At 40.8% G+C, this 21,530-nt stretch overlaps 1 protein-coding gene across 4 annotated transcripts; it reads right to left on the bottom strand.

The window, feature by feature from the left end:
- Nucleotides 1–2,818: 2,818 nt before the first annotated feature.
- CCDC112 (coiled-coil domain containing 112) lies at nt 2,819–19,886 on the bottom strand. Of its 4 annotated transcripts, none has more exons than XM_089492114.1 (10): nt 19,799–19,886; nt 17,007–17,122; nt 15,618–15,733; nt 15,155–15,244; nt 13,987–14,062; nt 11,787–12,171; nt 9,299–9,715; nt 7,322–7,417; nt 3,082–3,200; nt 2,819–3,006 (listed from the first exon to the last, which is right to left on the bottom strand). In XM_089492114.1, the coding sequence occupies exons 2-10, from the start codon at nt 17,066–17,068 to the stop codon at nt 2,976–2,978; spliced, it is 1,392 nt and encodes a 463-aa protein (XP_089348240.1). In that variant the 5' UTR covers nt 17,069–17,122; nt 19,799–19,886; the 3' UTR covers nt 2,819–2,975. The 4 variants fall into 4 exon arrangements, with proteins under 4 accessions (XP_089348240.1, XP_089348238.1, XP_089348237.1 ...); XM_089492112.1 differs by lacking the exon at nt 19,799–19,886 and adding an exon at nt 19,720–19,770; XM_089492111.1 differs by lacking the exon at nt 19,799–19,886 and adding an exon at nt 19,209–19,290.
- Nucleotides 19,887–21,530: the final 1,644 nt, after the last annotated feature.

Here is a 21,530-nt window from a genome sequence, read left to right as displayed (position 1 = left end):
GAGCAGGACTAAGAGGCATGGGTTTATTATACTTACATGAGTGCTGTTTTTTAGCTTTTAATTTTCTAATGTCCTCTTTTCCTTGAACGTCCTCCATTTTGGGACACCGTCTCCTCCTTTGCGGTGAGGACATCTGGACACCTAGGGTTCAGGGAGCCTTTTTAATATAACAGATGCTTTCCTTGAAGGCAGTGGTCCCCAAACTTTTCTTGGCTACCATCAGCTTTCGTCTTGGGCAACAATGACCCTAGTAGCCCACCTCCAGCGCATATGTCTGGATATCAGGTCTGTTGTTCTACTACAAATTCAAAACAACCAGCCTTGGTCACTGCTCCCTTTGCAGCTGGTCTTCCTGGGAGTGGCAACTAAACAGCTGGGTCAACAGGAACCTTCTCAGCCACGGACCGGGAGCAATGGATGTGAGCTGCAGGAAAAGAGATTCCACCTCAACGTTAGGAAGAACCACAGTGGAACACACTCCCTCAATGGAGAGTGGTGGAGTCTCCTTCCTTAGAGGCCTTTAAACAGAGGCTGGATGGCCACCTGTCAAGTATGCTTTGATTGAGAGTTCCTGCATGGCAGAATGGGGGTGGACTGGATGGCCCTTGGGGGTCTCTTCCAATTCTCCGATTCCCCTCCAGCAAAGGCCAGTGCAGCCAAGAGGCCTCTTGGTTGCTGCTCTCAAGGCGGCCTGTACAAAGGGAGAACTTTCTCCCTGGTAAGGAAGGACCCTCAGTCCTTCTTGGTTGGAATGAAGATGGGCACAGCCTGTGTGTGTGAAGGGGGCTTACAGAGGCCACATGCCCTGAACTGGAGATTGGCACGGCGAGATTTTAGTTACAAGAGCCACTCCAAAGCAATGGGCTCTTTCCAATAATTGACCCCAGATACTCCTCCTCATCATCTTTTCCCAGAGACATGAGTTCAGCACAAAGCTTTGTTGGGAACAATGTCCCTTTAAGACAGTGAAAAATAGTTTGCATGGCTGTAAATGAGATGTAACAACAGGTTTTGACCCTTAGTCATTACCACTGTATATAAAGGTAAAGATAGTCCCTTGACATGAATGTCTAGTCATAACTGACTGTAGGGGGAAATGCTCATCTCCGTTTCTAAGCCAAAGAACCAGCATTCTCCAAGGACTGCTCTCCTGGTCCTGTGGCCAGCATTACTACACTGAACGCTGTTACCTTCCCACTGAGAAGTGGTACCTATCAATTTACTTGCATCTGCATGCTTTCAAACTACTAGGTTGGCAGAAACTGGGCCAGGTGACAGGAGCTCACCCCATCATGCAGCACTCGGGCCTCCAACTGCTAATCTTCTGATTATCAGAATTGGCATCTTAACCACTAAGCAACCGGATCTCTGTATATAAGTGCTGTAAAACCCAGTGTGGGTTGAAGTTAGTGGCTTGGAGTGAAGTCGGTGTGTTGTTTGTAGAGTGTGAATTTACTGTATATCAGCCAGTGAATGTTGGAGAGAGTTACAGGAGAGTTTGTATATAATTTGTACATATTGAAACAAGTGATCAAAGCCTCCCAAGGACTTTGAATCCAACTGTGTCAGTGCATCATTCCAGATTGGTCAGTGCAATATTGTCAAATACTACTAACTGAGTTTGTGCTTTCACATTCTGTTGTGTAAATAGCTACTGTTGAGGTCAAGCACCTCAGACAGTGCTGATAGTTGGCTTCTCTAGTGGGCCTAGTTTAAAAAGTAATAAACAGTATGGGTTGGAATAGGGAAGGCCAGGAACAACTTGTTCTTCCTCAAGAATGGTTACTGCTATGCTTGTTGTTCTGTGCCTTCAAGTTATTTATGACTTACAGCTACCATAAGGAGAACATATGACGTTTTCTTGGCAAGTTTCTTCAAAGTGCTACTGCCTTCCCTTGAGACTGAGAGAGTGTGACTTGCCCATGATCACCCAGTGAGTTTATAGGGCCAAGGCAGGATTTGAACCCTGGCCTCCAGAACATAGTCCAGCACTTAAATTACTACACCAATACTGCTATGTAAGACATTTCTATTTTCAGTTCTCTCAGTTCAATTACTCTGTCTTTTTGCTGCTTGTATTTTTAAGGTAATGAGACACCCTAGAATACCAAACCATTAACCATATTCAAGATGAACTAAGAATGTATTATGAATATTATAACCAAGAAAAGCTACTAATTTTTTTTTCCAGATGACAAAACCAGAATGCATCTGAGGCATCTGAGGAAGTAGACCTAAGTCTACAAAAGCTCACATGCTGCCAACTTATTTCTTTCTGTTAGGGGCTGTGCACACAGCCCTGAAAGGATGGCCTCCAGCTGCCCCTGTTACAACCAGATCGGGGCTGCAGCAACTGCATGCTGCAGCCCCAAACTGGCCTTTGCATGGCATAAAAAGAGACACAAAAAGCGGGATAGTCATGTATTGGCAGTGCTCCTTTGGTGCTGTGTCATATGTATGCAGTGCAGGAGGAGCGCCGTGATGTTGTGCGATGTGTGGCGTGCGCCATCACGCCACCCTGGGTGCAGAGCTGGGGCGTATGTTGTGTAGACGCTATGCCCAAACTCCTCCCCCAAACCAGCGCAAAATACAGGTCTGCACAGCCCCTGAGTCTCAAAGGTGCTACAAGTTCTCTCTATATATGACAAGGCCTATGTTGCTAAATTCATGTTCCAGCAAGGGGAGAAGAAAATGCAAAACAAGTGAGAATGCCTATGTGTAAGAATGACCATGTGGAGAAAAGGGTGTAACAATAACAATTATGCAATTTTACATAAAGTAGTACATATTGTAATTAGTGCATGTAATATGTCTGCTCTTTTATTAACATGACATAAAATTCATGTGTACATAACTTCATTTTCATTACAAAATGAACATCCTTAAATTCTGCAACTTTCCTTCAAAATATATAAAATAGCAAGTAACTGTACACATGTATCTATTGTCTAATATTTCTTTCAGCAGATATCCAATTACAGCCCTTGTCGCCAGCTTGGGATAGCCCTATAAAAAAAAATACTGGTTAAGTATATTTTAATGCCTTTGATTCACCATTCAAATATCTTGTTGTTTCCTTACCTGTGTGGAATATGCAGAAGTGGTCCTGAGCCCTCTGGTCCAATCTCTTTCATCCGTTCTTCCCAAACTTTAGTTGGTCTGTACAACCTATATGGGTCCCGGGTGACATTAAGTTCAACCTGTTGTATGTGAAAAAAATTAAAATAATAAAAATATACTTGCAACAAATAATCCTGTAAACAGCTTGACAGCAGTGCCACTCACAGTGGAGTCCCCCTGATGACTGCTGGTCCCTGAGCCATTGGCTGCCAGTCCTTAGCAAGTTTCCAGGAAAGAAAGAATTGTAGCCAATGGGTACAAAAATAGCACCAGTCTGTGACACGCTGGAAAAAATAACCGTCAGAGAAGTTTGGAAAGCACTACTCTAGAGTGTTCTTGTCATTTTAATGTTTTTATAATATTTTTTACAGATATTAAGCAGAGAACCTTAAATATAATAATCTAAAAAATGAACCATATGACATATTCCTAAAATAACCTAGATGAATTCTGAATTAACTAAACCTTTTTCCCCACATAATTTATACATGTTTTTAATACTACTGAAATTATCTCCAATTTTCCTTAATCTTTCATTTCATTGTTCATCCATGGACAAATAGTTATTACTCTTCTAATATTCTGTAATTATCAACCAAGGTGCTATGATTAAATTTTGTACTCAACATTTACTTCTAAAGACAAGACCTCTTGTTATTGCTGGTAATAAAAACAGTTTCATGGATTGTTCCAGTTACTGCTACTCAAAAAACCCAAAAACAAACAAACAAACAAAAAATACCCCCAAAACTGGAACCGACTACATTTCGAAACAACTGGTATAATCTTTTTACAGCAGTGGTTCCCAACCTTCCTAATGCCGTGACCTTTTAATACAGTTCTTCATATTGTGGTGACCCAAACCCATGAAATTATTTTTGTTGCTACTTCATAATTGTAATTAAATAGGTGTTTTCCAATGGTCTTAGGCGACCCCCATGAAATGGTCATTCAACCACCAAAGGGGTCCCGACCCACAGGTTGGGAACCACTGTTTTACAGCTTCTGAAGGAAATGTTGCTTAGTAAGATTTTACAGCTTAGTCTTTACACACCACCTTTGACTTTTCCACTTTTTTCCTGTTACATTCTGGAATTGAAATTAATTTAATACCTATTGTTACTACTGGATATCTGTAAGATATTCAATACTTGGAGGTACAAATAACGTATTTTAGCACAAAAGCTGAGTAAACAAAAACAACTTTACACTTGTTGGCTGCATAAATATTCACCCCTGAGAATCTACCTTTGGCAGCAAGTACAACTCTTGAGTCTTTTTGGACAAGTCTCTACCAACTTTGTGCATCTGGATTCTGCAGTTTGTGACCATTCCTTCAAAATTGCTCTAACTCTCAGTTTGGATGGGGACCATGGTTGAACAGCAACTTTCAACTCTTGCTACACATTCTTAGCAACCTGAGGCCTGAACTTTAACTGCACCCTTCTAAGAGATTGTCTGCATGAGTTAAAGAAACAGTCCTGCCCCATTTCGAAACCTACCTGTTCAGATAATGCACATGGCCAAAACGGGGGAAAGACCCAAGCTTGCAAGTTTAGCACTGGAGCAAAAAAACATCCTCGTTTGCTACAGTTCAAACCAAGAAAAGCAAACTGGCAAAAGCAAAAGCACATGAGTAGGCAACTGCATCACTGACTCATTGCACACCCCATGGAGTGAAATGGCAACAAACATGTCAGGTTATCAACAATACAAAGGATTTAATAACGACATTAACAAACTAGCTGGTTCAACGAAGTATGGAAGATGGAGAGAAAGGGTATGATCCTTGATTGTGCAGTGCCTGTGTGTCACTGGGTGCACCAACATGTCATGGGGGCAGTTGATCAAGTGGCTGGTTGCACAAGTGCTCTGTATTTAGCTCCATTGATCTTGCCCAGTTTCCCAGCCAAGGGAAAACATCCTCATAATATCTCCTATCATCATGATTTACTGTAGAAATTATGTTCTTATATTATCATTGTTGGCTTTGCAACACACATAGTGTTTTGCCGAGAGGAAAGCTCAATTTTACTCACCAAGAACAAGCCTTCTCACATATTTTTGCTATATCTCCCATATGTCTTTTTGCAAGGTCCAAATGGGCTTTGATAACGGTTTGCTTCAGCAATAGCTTTCTTCTTTCCACCTTTTCATAAGTGAAGCTTTCTGCAGCATCGTTATCCCATGGGCTGTTTATCACATCTCAGCTGCACATCTCCTGCTCTTTCAAAGTTATTGCGAGCCTCTTAGTTGTTTCTTGGACTCATGCCCTTATATCAGAATTCTGGTAGGTAGCTTTTGCTAGGCAAAATTGTGGTTGAACATGGTTTCCCCCCTCCCCATTTTATTATAATAGAGTTAATGGTGATCTGAGGCAAGTTCATAGTTTGGGATATATATATATAGAGAGAGAGAGAGAGAGCCAAACATGACTCGTGCTTCTCACAAGTTTCCCTGAGACTTGTTTAAATAGCTCCTTATTCTTTATAATGCTGTTTGTTTAGCTGTGCTTTCCAGCAAACTCTGGAGCCTTTAGAAAGCGGAGATCAGGTGGCACTGGAATTGAACACATTAAAATGGATTCCATTCAACTACGTATGTGACCTCTGGAGGCACCAGAGGTTATTTAGGCATGTCAAAACAAAGGGGGGGGGGGGAGTGTGACTACTTAGACAACCCAAAAATGCCAGCTTGCTTTTTGTTTACTTAATTTTTGTACAGTAAAAATATTTTAGATCTGCACAGGGTTGGATATCCTGTGTACATTGGACTCTTCTTGTCCACTCTTCTTGCCATCTGCAGATTTGAGTTTCTGTGGATGACAAGCCCTGTTGTTTGTAACTGAAGCATGTGCATGGCCATGCGTACACCATGCTGCCATAGAAATCAACAGGACTTGAGGTCCCATTTTTTTTAATCTGCGGGGTTGTGTGTCCGGAACGGATCCCCACCGATACGAAAGGACGACTGTGTGTCAAATAGTAACAGCAGCAATTATATTTCTGTTCCAGGCTCTTTAACAACGAAATTTGGAAAAGTGAAAGGTAGAGTGAATATCTATTCAAACACTCAAAGACATGTTTATCTTACCGCTATGCAAAAGGATCTTGTAGCACCTTTGAGACTAAAAAAAAGGTGTGTAGAATAAGCTTTTCTAGACTTTTCACATTTCATGAAGTAGACCTAGTCTACAAAACCTTTCGCTACAAACCTCTGTCTGTCACTTATACTGCAGATATAAAACAGTTTGACACCATTTTAACTGCCTTGGTTCCCTCCTATGCAATTCTAGGATTGATAGTTTTGTGAGGTAGTCAGCCTAGTCAGAGAGTTCTGGTGCCTCACTGAACTACAAATCCTAGGATTTTATAGGATATATTCATGTCAATTAAGGTAATGTCATCTGTTTTATTTCTGCAGTGTGGATACACTCTTAGTTTCAAAGGTACCACCAAATCCCTTTGCACGTTCAAACACTAACATGGGGCCTGTACAGACAGGCCAAAATAAAGCTGCTTCGGGTCACTTTGGAGGTATGCTGTTTCAATGATGCAAGGCATCTTAAGAAGCCAGAAGGACTGGAGCGCAGTTTTTGGCCTCTTAGGACGCATGCATCATTTAAACAGCATACCTCCAAAGTGACCCGAAGCAGCTTTATTTTGGCCTGTCTGCATGGGGCCTTTGATTGACTAATTGGGCTTATCCTCAGGAAACTGGTGATACAGGCCCGAAGCAGACAGGCAAAATTTCCAGCTTCAGGTTGCAAATAACACATTCCTAAAGTGGCCAGAAGCAGTGCCAAGGGCACGCCGAACAGGGAAAAGCCAACACAAAAAGGAACGAAAAAAGCTGCTCCTGGTGGCATCCCATTTGGGAGTGCAGCATCAGCAGCCCACTTCCAAAGCAGGCCACCCAGTCACGGCACTCCCGTGCCAATCAGGGACAACCAGTGCTGGAGCTGCTAGAGGCCACTCCAAACTGCGAGTCTGTTTCACCCCAGAGTTGCTGCTAGAGACTGACATTTTAAACATGCAGAGGGAATAATCTTCACTAAACTGAGTTAGGTTTTGACTAGACATGTATACCTCTCTTTAAAAGGGCAGCAAATAGATAGGAGGAACATATTTACTTATCTTATGCTGAGAGTAACTAAACATAGTGAGAAACTTTTGTTAAGCACAACATATTAAAGTATTACCTTCTCTCTCAACTTGGACAGTCTTTTTTCTTTCTCTACTTTCTCATCTTCTTTTGCCTGTTTTTCTTGAATCTTAAGCTCAAGTTTATGCAAATCCTGAAAAAAATACAATAAAAAATATTTCAAACTCCAATGTAATACAAAACAGCTACTAATACTGCAATAATTTTACAGTGCTAGCCTTTGGCAAATAGCTTATTTTCTAAGAGAAGGTTAAGAGGTGATATGATAGCCCTGTTTAAATACTTGAAAGGATGTCATATTGAGGAGGGAACTAGCTTATTTTCTGTTGCTCCAGAGACTAGGACCCAGAGCAATGGATGCAAGGTACAGGAAAAGAGATTCCACCTCAACATTAGGAGGAATTTCCTGACAGTAAGGGCTGTTTGACAGTGGAACAAACTCCCTCAGAGTGTAGTGGAATCTCCTTCCTTGGAGGTTTTTAAACAGAGGCTGGATGGCCATCTGTCAAGGATGCTTTTAGATTTCCTGCATGGTAGGGGGTTGGACTGGATGGCACTTGTGGTCTCTTCCAACTCTATGATTCTAAGAGTAACCGTCAGCAAAGCCTCTGCACAAAATGGCCATCACATATAGCATAGTTCCAACTCTTCATTCACCAATGAACAGTGCTGCATATAGAATTTTATTTCCATGCAGGCACACTTCCTTCCCCAACTCAAAGAGAAAAGGAACAAGTAGGAATATTAGATATATTTTACCCACAACCCTAATGGCTGATTGTTTTGGGTCTCAGGTCAAAGTGCTGGTGCTTATACTTTGTGTCATGTACAGGTTAGGATTTTACTACAATGGACTCTTCTCTCCTGTATCAAACAAAATATCTGTAAAGATTTACATTACAGGCTATTCTGTAGGTGTTTTGGAAGCAAATGGGTTGGTAGCTAAAGAGTAAGCCTTTTTATAGCGGTTTCACCCCACCTGTCGAAACCCTTTTCAGCTGTCTCACACTTTGTAATCATGCCATGCCAGGCAAACATATTTTTATTTTTCAGCTTTTTAACATTTCTACTTTTTATAGTTGTAGTGTAACTGTGCACTGTGGTGCTGTTTTCTTATATTTATTTATAGCATTTCTCCTTCCCTCTTCACCAACAAGCTGCCTAGAATGTAAAAAATATTAATATATTTACTATTTTGTAAGCTGCTCTGATGATATCAATTGGACACTGAAGCCTAATTTCAGAAATAAAATTTTGCAATAACAGCTATTTCCTTTCTTTTACCCACTTGGAAAAACAAACAAGCCTCAGCCTGTGGAAAGCATCCATAGCCTCACCATAGTGACTGGGCATTAGCTTGTGTTTCCAGTATCTTCACTCTTGTAGGAAAAAGAAAGGCCTATATTTGTCCATATTTCTAGCAGTGAAAGAATGATGGAAAAAGAGAAAAGCAAAACTAACGGCACTGTGTTTTGTGGGGAGAAGAAAGGTCAGATCAGTCTAGACAGCTGGGCACATCCTTCCAAACTGATCCCCCACCCCACCCCCCACAAATAATACAACTTTTCATTCAAGAGGCAGCATTGTGATGGTTTATCTCACCCACTGCTTCTCCTCCTGCACATTGTAGAAAGGAAAAACAACTCAAGATGTGGCCTTTAAAGCAAAGAACATGCATTCGGCAAACAGCACATATAGCCAATCCCCCTCTCCTTCCCACCAAATGAGGTGTGACATTTTACTTCCAGAATTACAGGAAAAGTGAGTGAGCACAATTTTGTGTCACCTCAATCTAGGTTTTATTCACTCCAGGTAAGGTATTTGTTTAAATTTGTATTAGTCATTGTTCTGAAAAATCCATGAAAGAAATCTTTTGGGCTATATGTGACCTTTTTCTCCCAGCAGAAAATTGTCACCAGATCACACACAGTAATAGAAGATAACAAGCAAAGAACATATGGTACTCAACACAGCTCACAAAGTAACTATGGGGGAGACAAATGAGTCGACTTACTCGCTCTTGGAACTTAAGAATTTCTTCTGCTGCAGTTTTTTTCCTCTCTTCCCTTTCAATTTCCTCCTTTTTTTCTTTCTCAAGTCTCAACAGCTCTTCCTGTGCCCTTTTCTGTCTACTGTAATTTTCCAACAGCAACTTGATCTCAAACTGCCGCTGACGTTCCCTCTGTTTTTTCTTTTCCTTCGCTTCTTCCTCTTGTAGCAGAGTGGCTTGTTTCATTGCATATGCAATTGCTTTTTGCCTTTTCCATGCTTCAAGTTCAGCCAGTCTTTTTTTCCTTTCTTCTTCTGCTTTTTGCTTTTGAGCTTCTTCACGCTGAAGTTGACCTGGAGTGAGCACTTCCTTTGGTTTTTCCTTCTGGGCTAAAATTTTCTCTTTCTCTTCTTTCTTTTTCATCTTCCAATTCTGAATGGCCTAGAGAACAAATTATGGTGTAAATCCAGTTGTTAGTCCCACTAGAATAGGCCCATTAAATGAACAGAAACTCAATAAGCATTCCAGATGCTGGATCATAGTTCCCAGCATTCTTTGCCATTTGCTATGCTGGCTAGGCCTAATGTGAATTGCAGCCAAATGTCATTTGGAAAGCATAATTTTCCCTACTATAGTTCTATAATTTTTTTAAAAAGTGTTTAAAAAATGTAAATATTTATATTATGCCCTAACTCATAGGTTTTCAGGGCAGTATAGATTTAAATTCCTTCCATTTTTATAGATTTTATTGATGGCAAATCATAATCTCCCAGTTCCAACAACATATTGGGAGCAGCAACTGGACTCTGGGGAAGAATGTTTATTTCCACACACAGGTGCAAATATAAACAGACTGCTTGGAAATAAGTTCCACTGAAATGTAAAAGGTGTCATGCCAATCAAAATTACATCAATAAGCACAATCCAGAAAGTAAAAAGGTCATAACAGCATCATCACTACACTAAACTTTGTGATATAAATAGCCTTATCATACAGGAGCTACCACCACATACAGAAACCTCTGTGCACAGAAAACTTTGGGGCTGTGCAGACAGCCCCTAAGGGGCGGCAGGATCCCATCCCTCTCCTAGCCAGATCGAGGCCACGGCAACCTCACACCGCAGCCCTGATCAGGCCTTTTCAGGTTGCAAAGAGGAGCGACAAAATGCGGCTCATTTTTGCACTCTCGAAAAGGTGCCACAGCCATGTTGCTGAGGCTATAGGGCACTCCTTCAGTGGTACGTTGTATGGATGCAGTGCCGGAGGCGTGCCATGATGCCATGCACCATGTGGAGCAGCATGCGGCATCAGGCACCCGGGGGGGCGGAGTCGTGCATGCTTCGTGAAGACACTACGCCCTGACTCTGCCCCCATGCTGGCCTTTCCCACCAGTCTGCAAAGCCCCTTTATTACCTGAAAAAACCTGCATCTTATAATGTTGTTCATATAACTTTTGATTAAACTAATGTTTCTAATTTATTTTCAGTGACCATAATAATGAAACTCAGCAGAAACATGGCCTCAGGGAAACAAAAAAGTGGTGGCCACAGCTACAGATCCCTACAGTGAAGGAGAAGTTGAAAGGGGACAGGAAACTTCAGCTGTAGTCAAAAGGCACCTCAGCAGCAAACTCAGTGGGCAAGAAAAGCCAAGAATACAGATGACAGTGGTAAAGACAGCTGTTGGGACAACAGCAGGAACAGCACTAAGGTTGCATCTGCACTGCAAAAATAATCCAGTTTGACACCACTTTAACTGTCATGGTTCAGTGCTATGGAATTCTAGGAAGTGTTGTTGTGGCACAATAGCTCTCTGACATAGAAGGCTAAATGTCTCACAAAACTACAGTTCCCAGAATTCAATAGTATTGATCCAGGGCAGTTAAAGCGGTGTCAAACTGGATTATTTCTGCAGTGTAGATGCAGTTCAAGATGAACTTCAATAATTCAGATATGATATAGGTGGGGCTGGAACTTCCCAGTCTCCCAGTTGTGACTCCTGGAAACCCCTTTAAAATCACAACTGTGTAAGGAAACAAAAAAGGATCCTGAACTGTGGCTAAACATGCTCAACAAGGATAAATTGCCAGTCTATATAAAGACAAAGAAAGTTGGAAAGAACCCCCAGCTGGTGGACAGTTGGATGGCTATGTTCTCTGAAGGTACAAGGACTGGGCATGGGATAATAAAAGGAGACAATTGTCAAGAGACGGAAGTGTGTAGTTCTGCCCAGAACCAACAGAACACACACCACATTTCGAAAGAAATGCCAGTTCACTCATCCTCTTTGTGACTCCAAGGAGACAACATGTACATATTAAAAGAACACCATCATGTACATCTACTAAATATTTAACAGATAGTAAGTAGATCTTCCTTTCCAGCTGAAGAAGAAAAATCATTGTACCATAAAGAGCTGGAAGTGAAGAAAAGGGCTGTCTGCATCAGTTCCGATACACACACTATTGCAAACTGGAAAATGCTTTAGTTACTTCAGCAATTACTCTCTTACCTCCTTTTTTCGAGCTTCTAAAGTTTGAAATTCTTGATACCATTTTTCATGCTGCTGAATGTCCTCCCTTATTCTGTCAGGAAGACAGTCAAGAGCTTCGTCTATATATGATGGTTTTCCTTTATGCTTTACAAATATTTTCAAAAAGGTTTGGTGGTCATATTCATCCCAACCACCTTGTCTCCCTCCTGTCTGATGAAGGAATCTTTCAAGGTCAAGTACTTCTTCAGGCAGATGGCTTTGAAGATCCTTTTCCAGAGGAAGTAAGCTTTGTTTGAATATTCGTCTTGTTGTTGAAGTACCCAGTGCCCATTGCTCCATTTTTCTCTCCATAGCATTAAGTTCATTAGTAGCAGACTTTTCTTCTCGCATAAGCTCCTCATAACTAATATAATTATAAAAGTAATTAATAACACATTTGCTAACAGCAAAGTAATACAAAAAGCAAAAAATGGTATGACTAATTCTGAACTTGTGCTTACATGTTTCAAAGATGTTTGAAACACAGGAAATTTTCAGAAGCAGTTCATGATGTAGCATAAAGTATGCTGTTTAGGGTCAAACACGTCAATGGAAGGAACTATGTATTAAGGCAGTAAACAGAGAAAGAAACGAATGATGACTTCATTAAGTCATGCAAATATAAACATCCATTAAACCTGTTCATGGAGCTAAATGGACAGCTTTCTTACATGCAACAAAATTGTTTTTAAAATCAACAAAGCAAAATGAAATTTGTCTTTCCTTAAATGTTGATTTTACTGCAAAACAGTAAAACTAAAGAGGAAGGGTAAAGGTAGTCCTGTGACATGAATGTCTAGTCCTAACCACCAAAATGGTACCTATTTATCTATTTGCATTTGCATGATTTCGAACTGCTAGGTTGGCAGAACTGGGACTAGTGACAGGAGGCCACCCCATCATGCAATACTCGGGCCTCAAACTGCCAAACTTCCAATTGGCACCACCCCCTACAGTTGGTTAGAACTAGACATACCTTTACCTTTCCTCATTAGTTTTACTGTTTTGCTGTAAAATCAATGGTTAAGAAAAACAAATTTTATTTTGCTTTGTTGATTTTAAAAAAAGATTTTTGCATGTAAGAAAGTCATGTGCCAGCATGACTGCACCAAACACTGTCACCTTCCTACTAAAGTGGTACCTATCTATCTATTTGCATCTGCATGCTTTCGAAGTACTAGCTTGGCAAAAGCTGGGGCTAGTGACAGGAGGTCACCTCATTATGCAGCACTCGGGCCTCAAACTGCCAACCTTCCGATCATCGGCATCTTAACCACTAAGCCACCGCATCTCTTGAGGAAGGGAGGACATTGAAATATTGCACGATATAACATCTATGGGTTCAGAATTAGCATTATGCAAAGTATTGCTATGTTCAAGTGTAATGATTAGGTTTAGAATCAGAGCACATAAAATACCATAGAACAGGTCTTTCTTGCTGGCTGTGACCAGACTCTGAAACTCATTCTGAAAGAGGATGTGCCTTGTCCTTCTTTAATGGCTTTCTAAAGTACTGTCATAACCTTCCAATCCAGGAAGGACTTTGGGTCATAAATCTTTTAAGATGAACTGTTTAAACCGCTGAACTTGCAGTAAGGTCATAACTTCATAAATTCAATTTCATTAATTGTTTAATGGTATTTTAAATAAGGTCCAAAACACATTGCAGAAACAATCCAGTTTGAGTCTGCTTTAACTGCCCTGACTCAAAACTAGGGAATTCTGGGAACTGTAATTTGATGAGACTTTTAGCCTTCTCTATCAGAGAGCTCTGGTACCTCAATAAACTACAATTCCCAGGATTCCCTAGCACTGAACCAGGACAGTTAAAACAGTCTCAAACTGCAGTGTGTTTTGGACCTACCTTTTTTATTGATACTTTTATTGCAGGTTTTGTAGAGTGTTTAATTTGTATTGATTTAACTATGTTGTAAGCAGCTTTGAGTTGCATTTTGTTTCACCCATAACTGGGAAAAAGGTGGGAAGTAAATGAATAAAAAAGCAATAAATAATAAAGTATTTGAAAGAAACTAGTTTTACAGCTGCTAACTTCCACTCTTTTTAAAAAAAATGCTTTTTAAGATATTTGTTTTCATTATTAAGATTTCCTTTTTTTGTAGTTAATCATTCTGAGCTCTAAGAAAGATGTGTTGTTAATACTTTAAACATAAATACACACATTTGTCGCTGTTCTTCTTTAAAAGCATTTATTGCCATTTCAGCTTCCTCCATCATTTCTCTTAGTTTGTCAACAACTACAGAATAAAGGAATATTATTTAGAATAAAGACATTTAAACATACCAAATATTATAGGAAAAGTAACACATTTTAAAATAATGTAAAGAACAGGGAAATCAGAGAAAACCAGATTTATATTTTAAGTTTCCAATAGCTGAATACCCTGCAAAATCTACCCAAATGTATCCCAAGAACAGCTATGTAATCATAGATGCATAGAACCATAGAATTATAGAATTGGAAGAGACTATAAGGGCCATCCAGTCCAATCCCCTGCCATGCAGGAACACACAATCAAAGCACCCTCAATAGATGGCCATACAGACTCTGTTTAAAAACTTCCAAAGGAGGAGACTCCATCACACTTTGATGTACTGTAGTGTGTTCCACTGTCGCACAGCTCTTACTGTCAGGAAATTCCTCCTAATGTTTAGGTGGAATCTTTTTTCCTGTAGTTGTATCCACTGCTCCGTGTTCTATTCTCTGAAGCAGCCGTAAACAAGCTTGCTCCATCCTCAATATGACACCCCTTCAAATATTTAAAAAGGGCTATCATATCACCTCTTAACCATCTCTTCTCCAGGCTAAACATACCCAGCTTCCTAAGTCATTCCTCATAGGGCATGATTTACAGACCCTTCACCATTTTGGTGGGCCTCCTCTGGACACGCTCCAGCTTGTCAACATCCTTTTGGAATTGTGGTGCCCAGAACTAGACACAGTATCCCAGATGAGGCCAGACCAAAGCAGAACAGAGTGGCACTATTACTTCCTTTGATCTAGACACTATACTTCTATTGATGCAGCCTAGAATCTTATTGGCTTTTTTAGCTGCCGCATCACACTGCTGACTCATGAATCATCTTTACCAACTGAACATCATCCTTATAGACAACTAATAAGGGTGCCGGAGTCCTGTTCTCATCTGCATCTGGCTTCACTGGTTTGTTTTCTCATTTCCATCCATCACTGCTTAACTTGAATTAATACAAGATGGAAGAAAGCAGAATAATAACATCATAAGATAGGGAAATTTACTAAGGTTAAACAAAGGCACAGCTATTCAAAGATTTTGTTTGCTTAGAAAAATCATCAGTATAAGACTTACATTCTGGTGTTGGTTTCACATCTTTTAGCTGTCGCTGAAGCCCCTTAACATTGTTATGAATTCTGGCTAGTTTTTGCTGGATTTTAGCTTCTGTGTAAAAAAACAAACAAAAAATCTTATCACTTTCTCATTTTAAACTATTTTATTATCTTTTTTTAGACAGACTGTTTTTTATAGCTTTTCATAGGCTATATACTTCATAAGAGAGCCAACACGGTGTAGCATTTTGAGTCAAAATGCTTCAAAAATGTGATTTTATTAAAAGGCTTTCCTACATTTTCAAATTTAGATAATAAAAATGTGTATATACATCTTTTTTGGAGGAGAGATCTTTTAAACTATTTTGCCAAAAAAAATTATGATCGTATGTTTTTATACAACAGATATAAAAGTTGCAGAAGGCTCTTTCCTGTTATTAACAAAGTAGTAGTGGAAGGTATAAAATAACGAAACAACATTTTACTTTCTTCTTTCCGGTTTTTAGTCAGTTTATGTTCCAGTTCTTCCAGTGTGCAATATTCCATTCTAAAGTCACTCTTCTTATTGAAGATATTTTTATCTTTTTCGATATTCACCAGCCTGGGAGAGGAACACATATTTAACAAAGTACACAATAAATATTAAGATCACTTAAATGAAAGTTTGAAAGTTCTGTCTAGATAGCTCTCTTTGTAACAAAAATTAAAAGTCACTATTCATTTTAATTGGTCCACCAAAGGGGTAAATTATTCTAGTAATATGCAGACTAATAATGCAGATTAACAAACTACAACCACATCATTTTTAGAATAATATAAAAGTAATAAATACAAACTACCATTCACTGATGGACAAAAGAGTAGGAGGGGAGATATCTGGGATCAAGTGGTTTAATCTTTATATTCTTTTCCTAACTAAAATGCCTTGGAGGCTAATTGCCTTGGAAGCTAACACATATAAGGACAACACAGTCAGGGTTCTCCAGAACAACCCCAGCAAGAAGTCTTTGGAAATGCCATTTATGAATAAATATGGCATTGATTAAAACCGTAGGAAAAATGACATTTTGCAGAACAATTATCAGTAAGAGAACATAGTGGCCAATAAAGTATAACATTCATCAGTAATTTTACATCTTTTAAAATACCATAAACATTATGAATTGACATTTTGTTATTTAATGAAGGTAATAATATTTCATGAACCTCTTTTTCTTTGACCAATCTTTGCTAATAGTTTGCTGTTATCTTATAATTTTTTAGGGTATGAACTTTATACCATTCAGTGGGATTTATTTCTGAGTAAGCATGCATGTGACTGAGCCACACATTTTCTAACCCATATAAAATTCTATTGGAAGGTCACCCAAATGATTCAGAATAGATCTTTGTAAAGCTGAACAAGCTATTGGCATTGAAGAATATTAATCTTCATGTATTCAGAGCTGTGTTCCTTCTTATAATGCCCCTCTAATGTTAATGTTTCCTTTGTTACCTCAAAAGCATTTCTTCACTGTTTTAGAAAAATTAACTTCATTCTAGAATTTGATTCTAAAATTTATCTGGTCTCTAAGGGATAGGAAAGCAGCCAGACACAGATCCATTATGTCTTAGCACAGCAGCTGGTGCGAACCCTCCTTCCATGCTCCAACTGCCACTGGAACATGCTCTGGCCACTCAGAACAGCAGGCAGCATCTGACAGACTCCCTGACAGCCATTCCCTTTTCCTTATGTGTCATGCCTCATTTACACTGCAAGCCTAAGGGTACGGAACCGTAAAATTAATTATCTGTAAGCCACCCTGGGGACCTTTCTAGTTGAAGGGCAGAGTATAAATACACTAAATAAATAAAATAAATAGATGTAAACTTACTGATTCTTTAGCTTATCTCCTGTTCTAAAAAATTCAGCTTTCTTAACTTGGTCAGCTTTCATCTTCTGGTTCTGAAAATGTTGAACAGCACTTTTATCACTGGAACTGCTGCCGTTCTATAAGGAAAATAGTGGCAAGAAGTTTTGTAATGAGAACCGTTATATGGTAGTTCTTATTTAAAAGAAGAAAGTGGCTGCATCTGCATAGAAGAAATAATGCAGTCTGGCAATGCTTTAACTGCCATGGGTCAATGTTATAGAATCCCTGGGATTTGTAGTTTGTTGTGGCACTAGAGCTCTCTGTCAAGAAGGCAAAGTATCTGACAAAACTACAAACCCCATGATTCCATAGCAATATGGAATAGCAATATGTGCTCTGACCACATCTCTCCTGTGTTGGCATCCCTTCACTGGCTCCCCCTCCCTTTCCGCATTCAGTATAAGCTCCTGCTGTTGACATTTAAAGCCCTCCATGGACATGCCCCTCCTTACTTATCAGACCTTCTTTCTCCTCACCTTCCCAACAGGGCCCTCCGTTCTGGTAGTCAAGGGCTCCTGTCTCAGCCCAGGATTTCCTCTGCCCCATTCCGGATTCGCCCCTTTTCACTTGCTGCCCCTCACTCCTGGAACCTTCTTCCCCCACAAGCAAGAGCCATCACTTCTTTAACCAGCTTCAAAATGGAGTTGAAAACCATCCTGTTCAGAGAAGCCTTCCCAGGCATTGCATAATTGTCGCTTACCATCGGATGTTCTTTTGGTGCCTGTTTATCAAACCATTTCCTGTATTGCTATGTATTGTATTTGTATTATCCTACCTGAGAGTATATATTTTCCCTGGATGAAGATTAACCTTCCATTTTGAAGCCAAGCCCTCCCTCCAGTCCATCTGCCTTGGTCCAGGCCTTGGAGGTAGAGAGGAACTGCTGGACCTCTTACCCTCTCCCTCCACCACTCCCTTCTCCTTCTGTGTCATGTCTTTTTAGATTGTAAGCCCGAGGGCAGGGAACCGTCTAACTAAAAACATTGCATGTACAGCGCTGTGTAAATTTACAGCGCTTCATAAATAAAGGTTAATAATAATAATAATAATAATAATGCAGTTTGATACCACTTGAAGTGTTGCAGCTCCATCGTATGAAATCCTGGACTTGAAGTTGGACAGGGTCTTTAGCTTTCTCTGCCAAAGAGTGGCGGTACCTTAGTAAACTACAAATCCCAGGACTCTGTAGGAAGCAGTGGTGACAAACTGCATTATTTCTACAATGTAGATGCACCCTCCTTCCTCGCATCCAATGAAAGCAACAGTAGCCTCCTGGAACCCATAGCCTATCATTGCATTTATTGATGAAAACAGGTGCATCTCTCATCCCTTAAAGTACATCCACAGTGCAGAAATAATGCAGTTTGGCACGACTTTAAGCACTGTAGCTCCATCCTATATGAGATCCTGGGATCTGTAGTTTTACAAGGTCTTTACCTTTCCCTGCCAACGAATGCTGCTACCTCCCAAAAGTAAAAGTCCCACAATTCTATAGGATGGAGCCCTGGCAGTGAAAGTGGTGTCAAACTGCATTTTATTTCCATAGTGCAGATGCACCCTAAGAGTGATAAGCGTTGGATGAGACCACGGTCCAAAACACACTGCAGCAATAATCCAGTTTGAGACCACTTTAACTGCCCTGGCTCAGTGCTGGGGAATCTTGTGAACTGTAGTTTTGTGAGACATTTAGCCTTCTCTGTCAGAGAGAGCTCTGGTGCCACAACTCCAAGGATTCCCTAGCACTCAGCCAGGGCAGTTAAAGCGGTCCCAAACTGGATTATTTCTGCAGTGTGGACCTCAGACTAACTTCAAGGAGAAATCGATGCTTCAGGTCTAAATAATAATAATAATAATAATAATACGTAGAGAGATCTTGTGGCACCTTTGAGACTCACTGAGAGAAAGAGGTTGGCAGCAGGAGCCTTTCCTAGACTTCAGTCTACTTCCTCAGATGCAATAATAATAATAATAATAATAATAATACCAGCAAACCCCGGATCCAAACAGACTTTCCTTGCTTTGCTCAACAAACACACACACACACACACAACCCCCAAGAAAAAGCCACCGTGAGCCCAAAAACCGTCCCACATAATGCTCTTTAAGGGAGGAGGCTGGGGAAGCAGGGAGAGAGCGATGAGGGGCTCAGGTGGGCCGCTTTACCTGGCGGCCCTTAGTTACCCTCCCCGCCGCCGCCGTTGCTAGGGCGGCCATCTTGGAAGGCGGCCCCTCCCTCGCGCTCAGAACGACGGACCACGTGACCCCGCCTCAGAGGGCCTTAAGGGCCAATGGCCTCGCGCCTCCTCTTTGCCTTGGGAATCCCAACGGCCGCTGAGGCAGCGCTTTAACTCTTTGTTTGGTTCTTTGCTATGGAATTCTGGGAGTTGGAGTTTGTTGTGGGGCCCACAGGGGCCCCACAACAAACTCCAACTCCCAGAATTCCATAGCAAAGAACCAAACAAAGAGTTAAAGCTCCTCAGCCAGCCCATTCTGTCCTGTCATAAGAATAGTATCTCCTCACACACCAGATATGGCCTCACAGTCAAGAAAAATGGAGAATCACAAGAGTCGGAAGAGAGGCCCAAGGGCCATCCAGTCCAACCCCATTCTGCCATGCAGGAACTCATAATCAAAGCATCCCCTACAGATGGCCCCTCAGCTTCTGTTTAAAGACCTCCAAAGAAAGGGGCTCCACCACAATCTCAGACATCCAGGGGTAGCCGTGTTGGCCAGTAACATCCAAACAGTGATACCTTTGCACAATTATATGTTGCAAGCTTTCAAAGTCACACTGGCTTCTTCATCAGGCAAACAGGAGAAAGAAATTGAAGATGTTAGCCATAGGCCTGCATTTTCTGTTTCTGGTCTTACTTCAGGTGGCAGGGAACAGGCTGGCACCTCCCGCTTTGCCCAGGCAGTCACTGAGAGATTCTCAAAGTTAAGGAAATTTAATGTCCATTTGCAATTCAAAGAAGATGTTTCCTTGGAATCCAGCATTTCTCCTTCTTCAGACAGTTCATTCCACTATCAAGCAGCCCTTACTGTCAGGAAGTTCCTCCTAATGTTGAGGTGGAATCTCTTTTCTTGGAGCTTGCATCCATTGTTCCAGGTCCTGTTCTTTGGAGCAGCAGAAAACAAGCCTGCTCCATCCTCAATAGGACACCCCTTCATATATTTAAACAAGGCTATTGTAGTCTCTTAACCTTCTCTTAAATAATGGGGTGCGTGCCTGATGCGCGCGCACATGCGCTTCCGTGTCCATGAGCCTATATTAAAGCCAATGGGAGCTGAATATATGTGAAACTCCGTTTTCACAGGGGGGGCTGTCTGGAAAGGTTCTCCCACGAAAACAGAAGGTCGACTGTATATATGTATGTGTATTTGTATATCCAAACAGGGGATGTTTGAATCCATGGATGCAGACTGTTTGGATACATGGGGCTGACTGTAAGAATTTACTCTTTAGCCCTAATTCCAACTGCTAGATCAAACTTGAGTAGACTCATTGATTCACTTTCTGTGATGAGGCTAGACGTATGTAAATCCCACTGGTTCAATGAGTCTATCCATTTGGGACTACAGTGCACCCGCTCAATACCCGGGTGCACCATAAGCTGTTTCCTGTTCACACAGAAGCTGCATCACCATTAAATTAATGCCATGTGAGCCCACCGTGCGCGCCTGCCGCACTGCCATCAGCATGAGCCCCATTATATTGAATGGGGCTCAAGCTTATGCAGGATTTGCTTTACACGGGGAGGTCCAGAATGGATCCCCCGTGTAAGGCAAGGCTCTACTGTATTTGGATTTGGCCATACATGTCTTCATACAAAATCCCCAAAACAGCAATACCTTTATTGGCCAACTAAAATGCAAATGGATTTTAAATTTCCAGGACTTTGAGAATCTCCCAGTTACCATATGGCCAGAAGGAGGAGAGGCCAGCCTGCAAAATATGCCCCTCTATACATTTTAACTAAGCACAGAAACAGCAAAATGCAGGCCCGTGAATAACATTTTCTTTTTTCCCCCTCCTGTTTGGTTTGTAACACCTTGCCTGATGAAGAAGCCAGTGAAGCTTCAAAAGTTTGCTGACCCCTGTGATTTCCCCAAATGCGGGAAACTTAACTGCATTAAAAAGTTGGAATCTTCACTGATTTTAAAAGAAAACAAAAAAAAAAGAGGGTAACAGGGAGAATTAAATTTGTTTTCAGTGAAGACATGAAGAGCACAAAAACCAGAATTGCGCATTTTGGTTGGTCCAATAAAGGTATCACAGGCCCGGTACGTACAGGCCTTTTGCGATGCCCTCGTCATGTGCTAGGGTTGCGTGGGGGCGGAGCGCCCACATGTCCCTCAACTTTAGCACGTGACAAGGACGTAACAATGGTGGTGCCTTATAATTTGTTTTTTATTATATACATATATACTTATATTTATTATATACATATATAATATATGTATATATATTATATATGTAGAGTA

The sequence above is a fragment of the Sceloporus occidentalis genome, unplaced genomic scaffold, assembly GCF_023333645.1.
Source record: "Sceloporus occidentalis isolate IW3139 unplaced genomic scaffold, rSceOcc1.0.p SCAF_1, whole genome shotgun sequence".
Lineage (NCBI taxonomy): Eukaryota > Metazoa > Chordata > Lepidosauria > Squamata > Phrynosomatidae > Sceloporus > Sceloporus occidentalis.
This window is presented reverse-complemented; position numbering and strand designations above follow the sequence as displayed.

Bases quoted from the DNA above. Each gene is read 5' to 3' on its own strand.
- CCDC112 (XM_089492111.1), bottom strand. From the start codon at position 19,259: ATGGCCGCCCTAGCAACGGCGGCGGCGGGGAGGGTAACTAAGGGCCGC. The intron at 17,123-19,208 runs GTAAAGCGGCCC...TTTTCCTTATAG, and splicing joins GGGTAACTAAGGGCCGCCAG to AACGGCAGCAGTTCCAGTGA. The intron at 7,418-9,298 runs GTAAGTCGACTC...TATTTTTTTCAG, and splicing joins TTCTTAAGTTCCAAGAGCGA to GATTTGCATAAACTTGAGCT.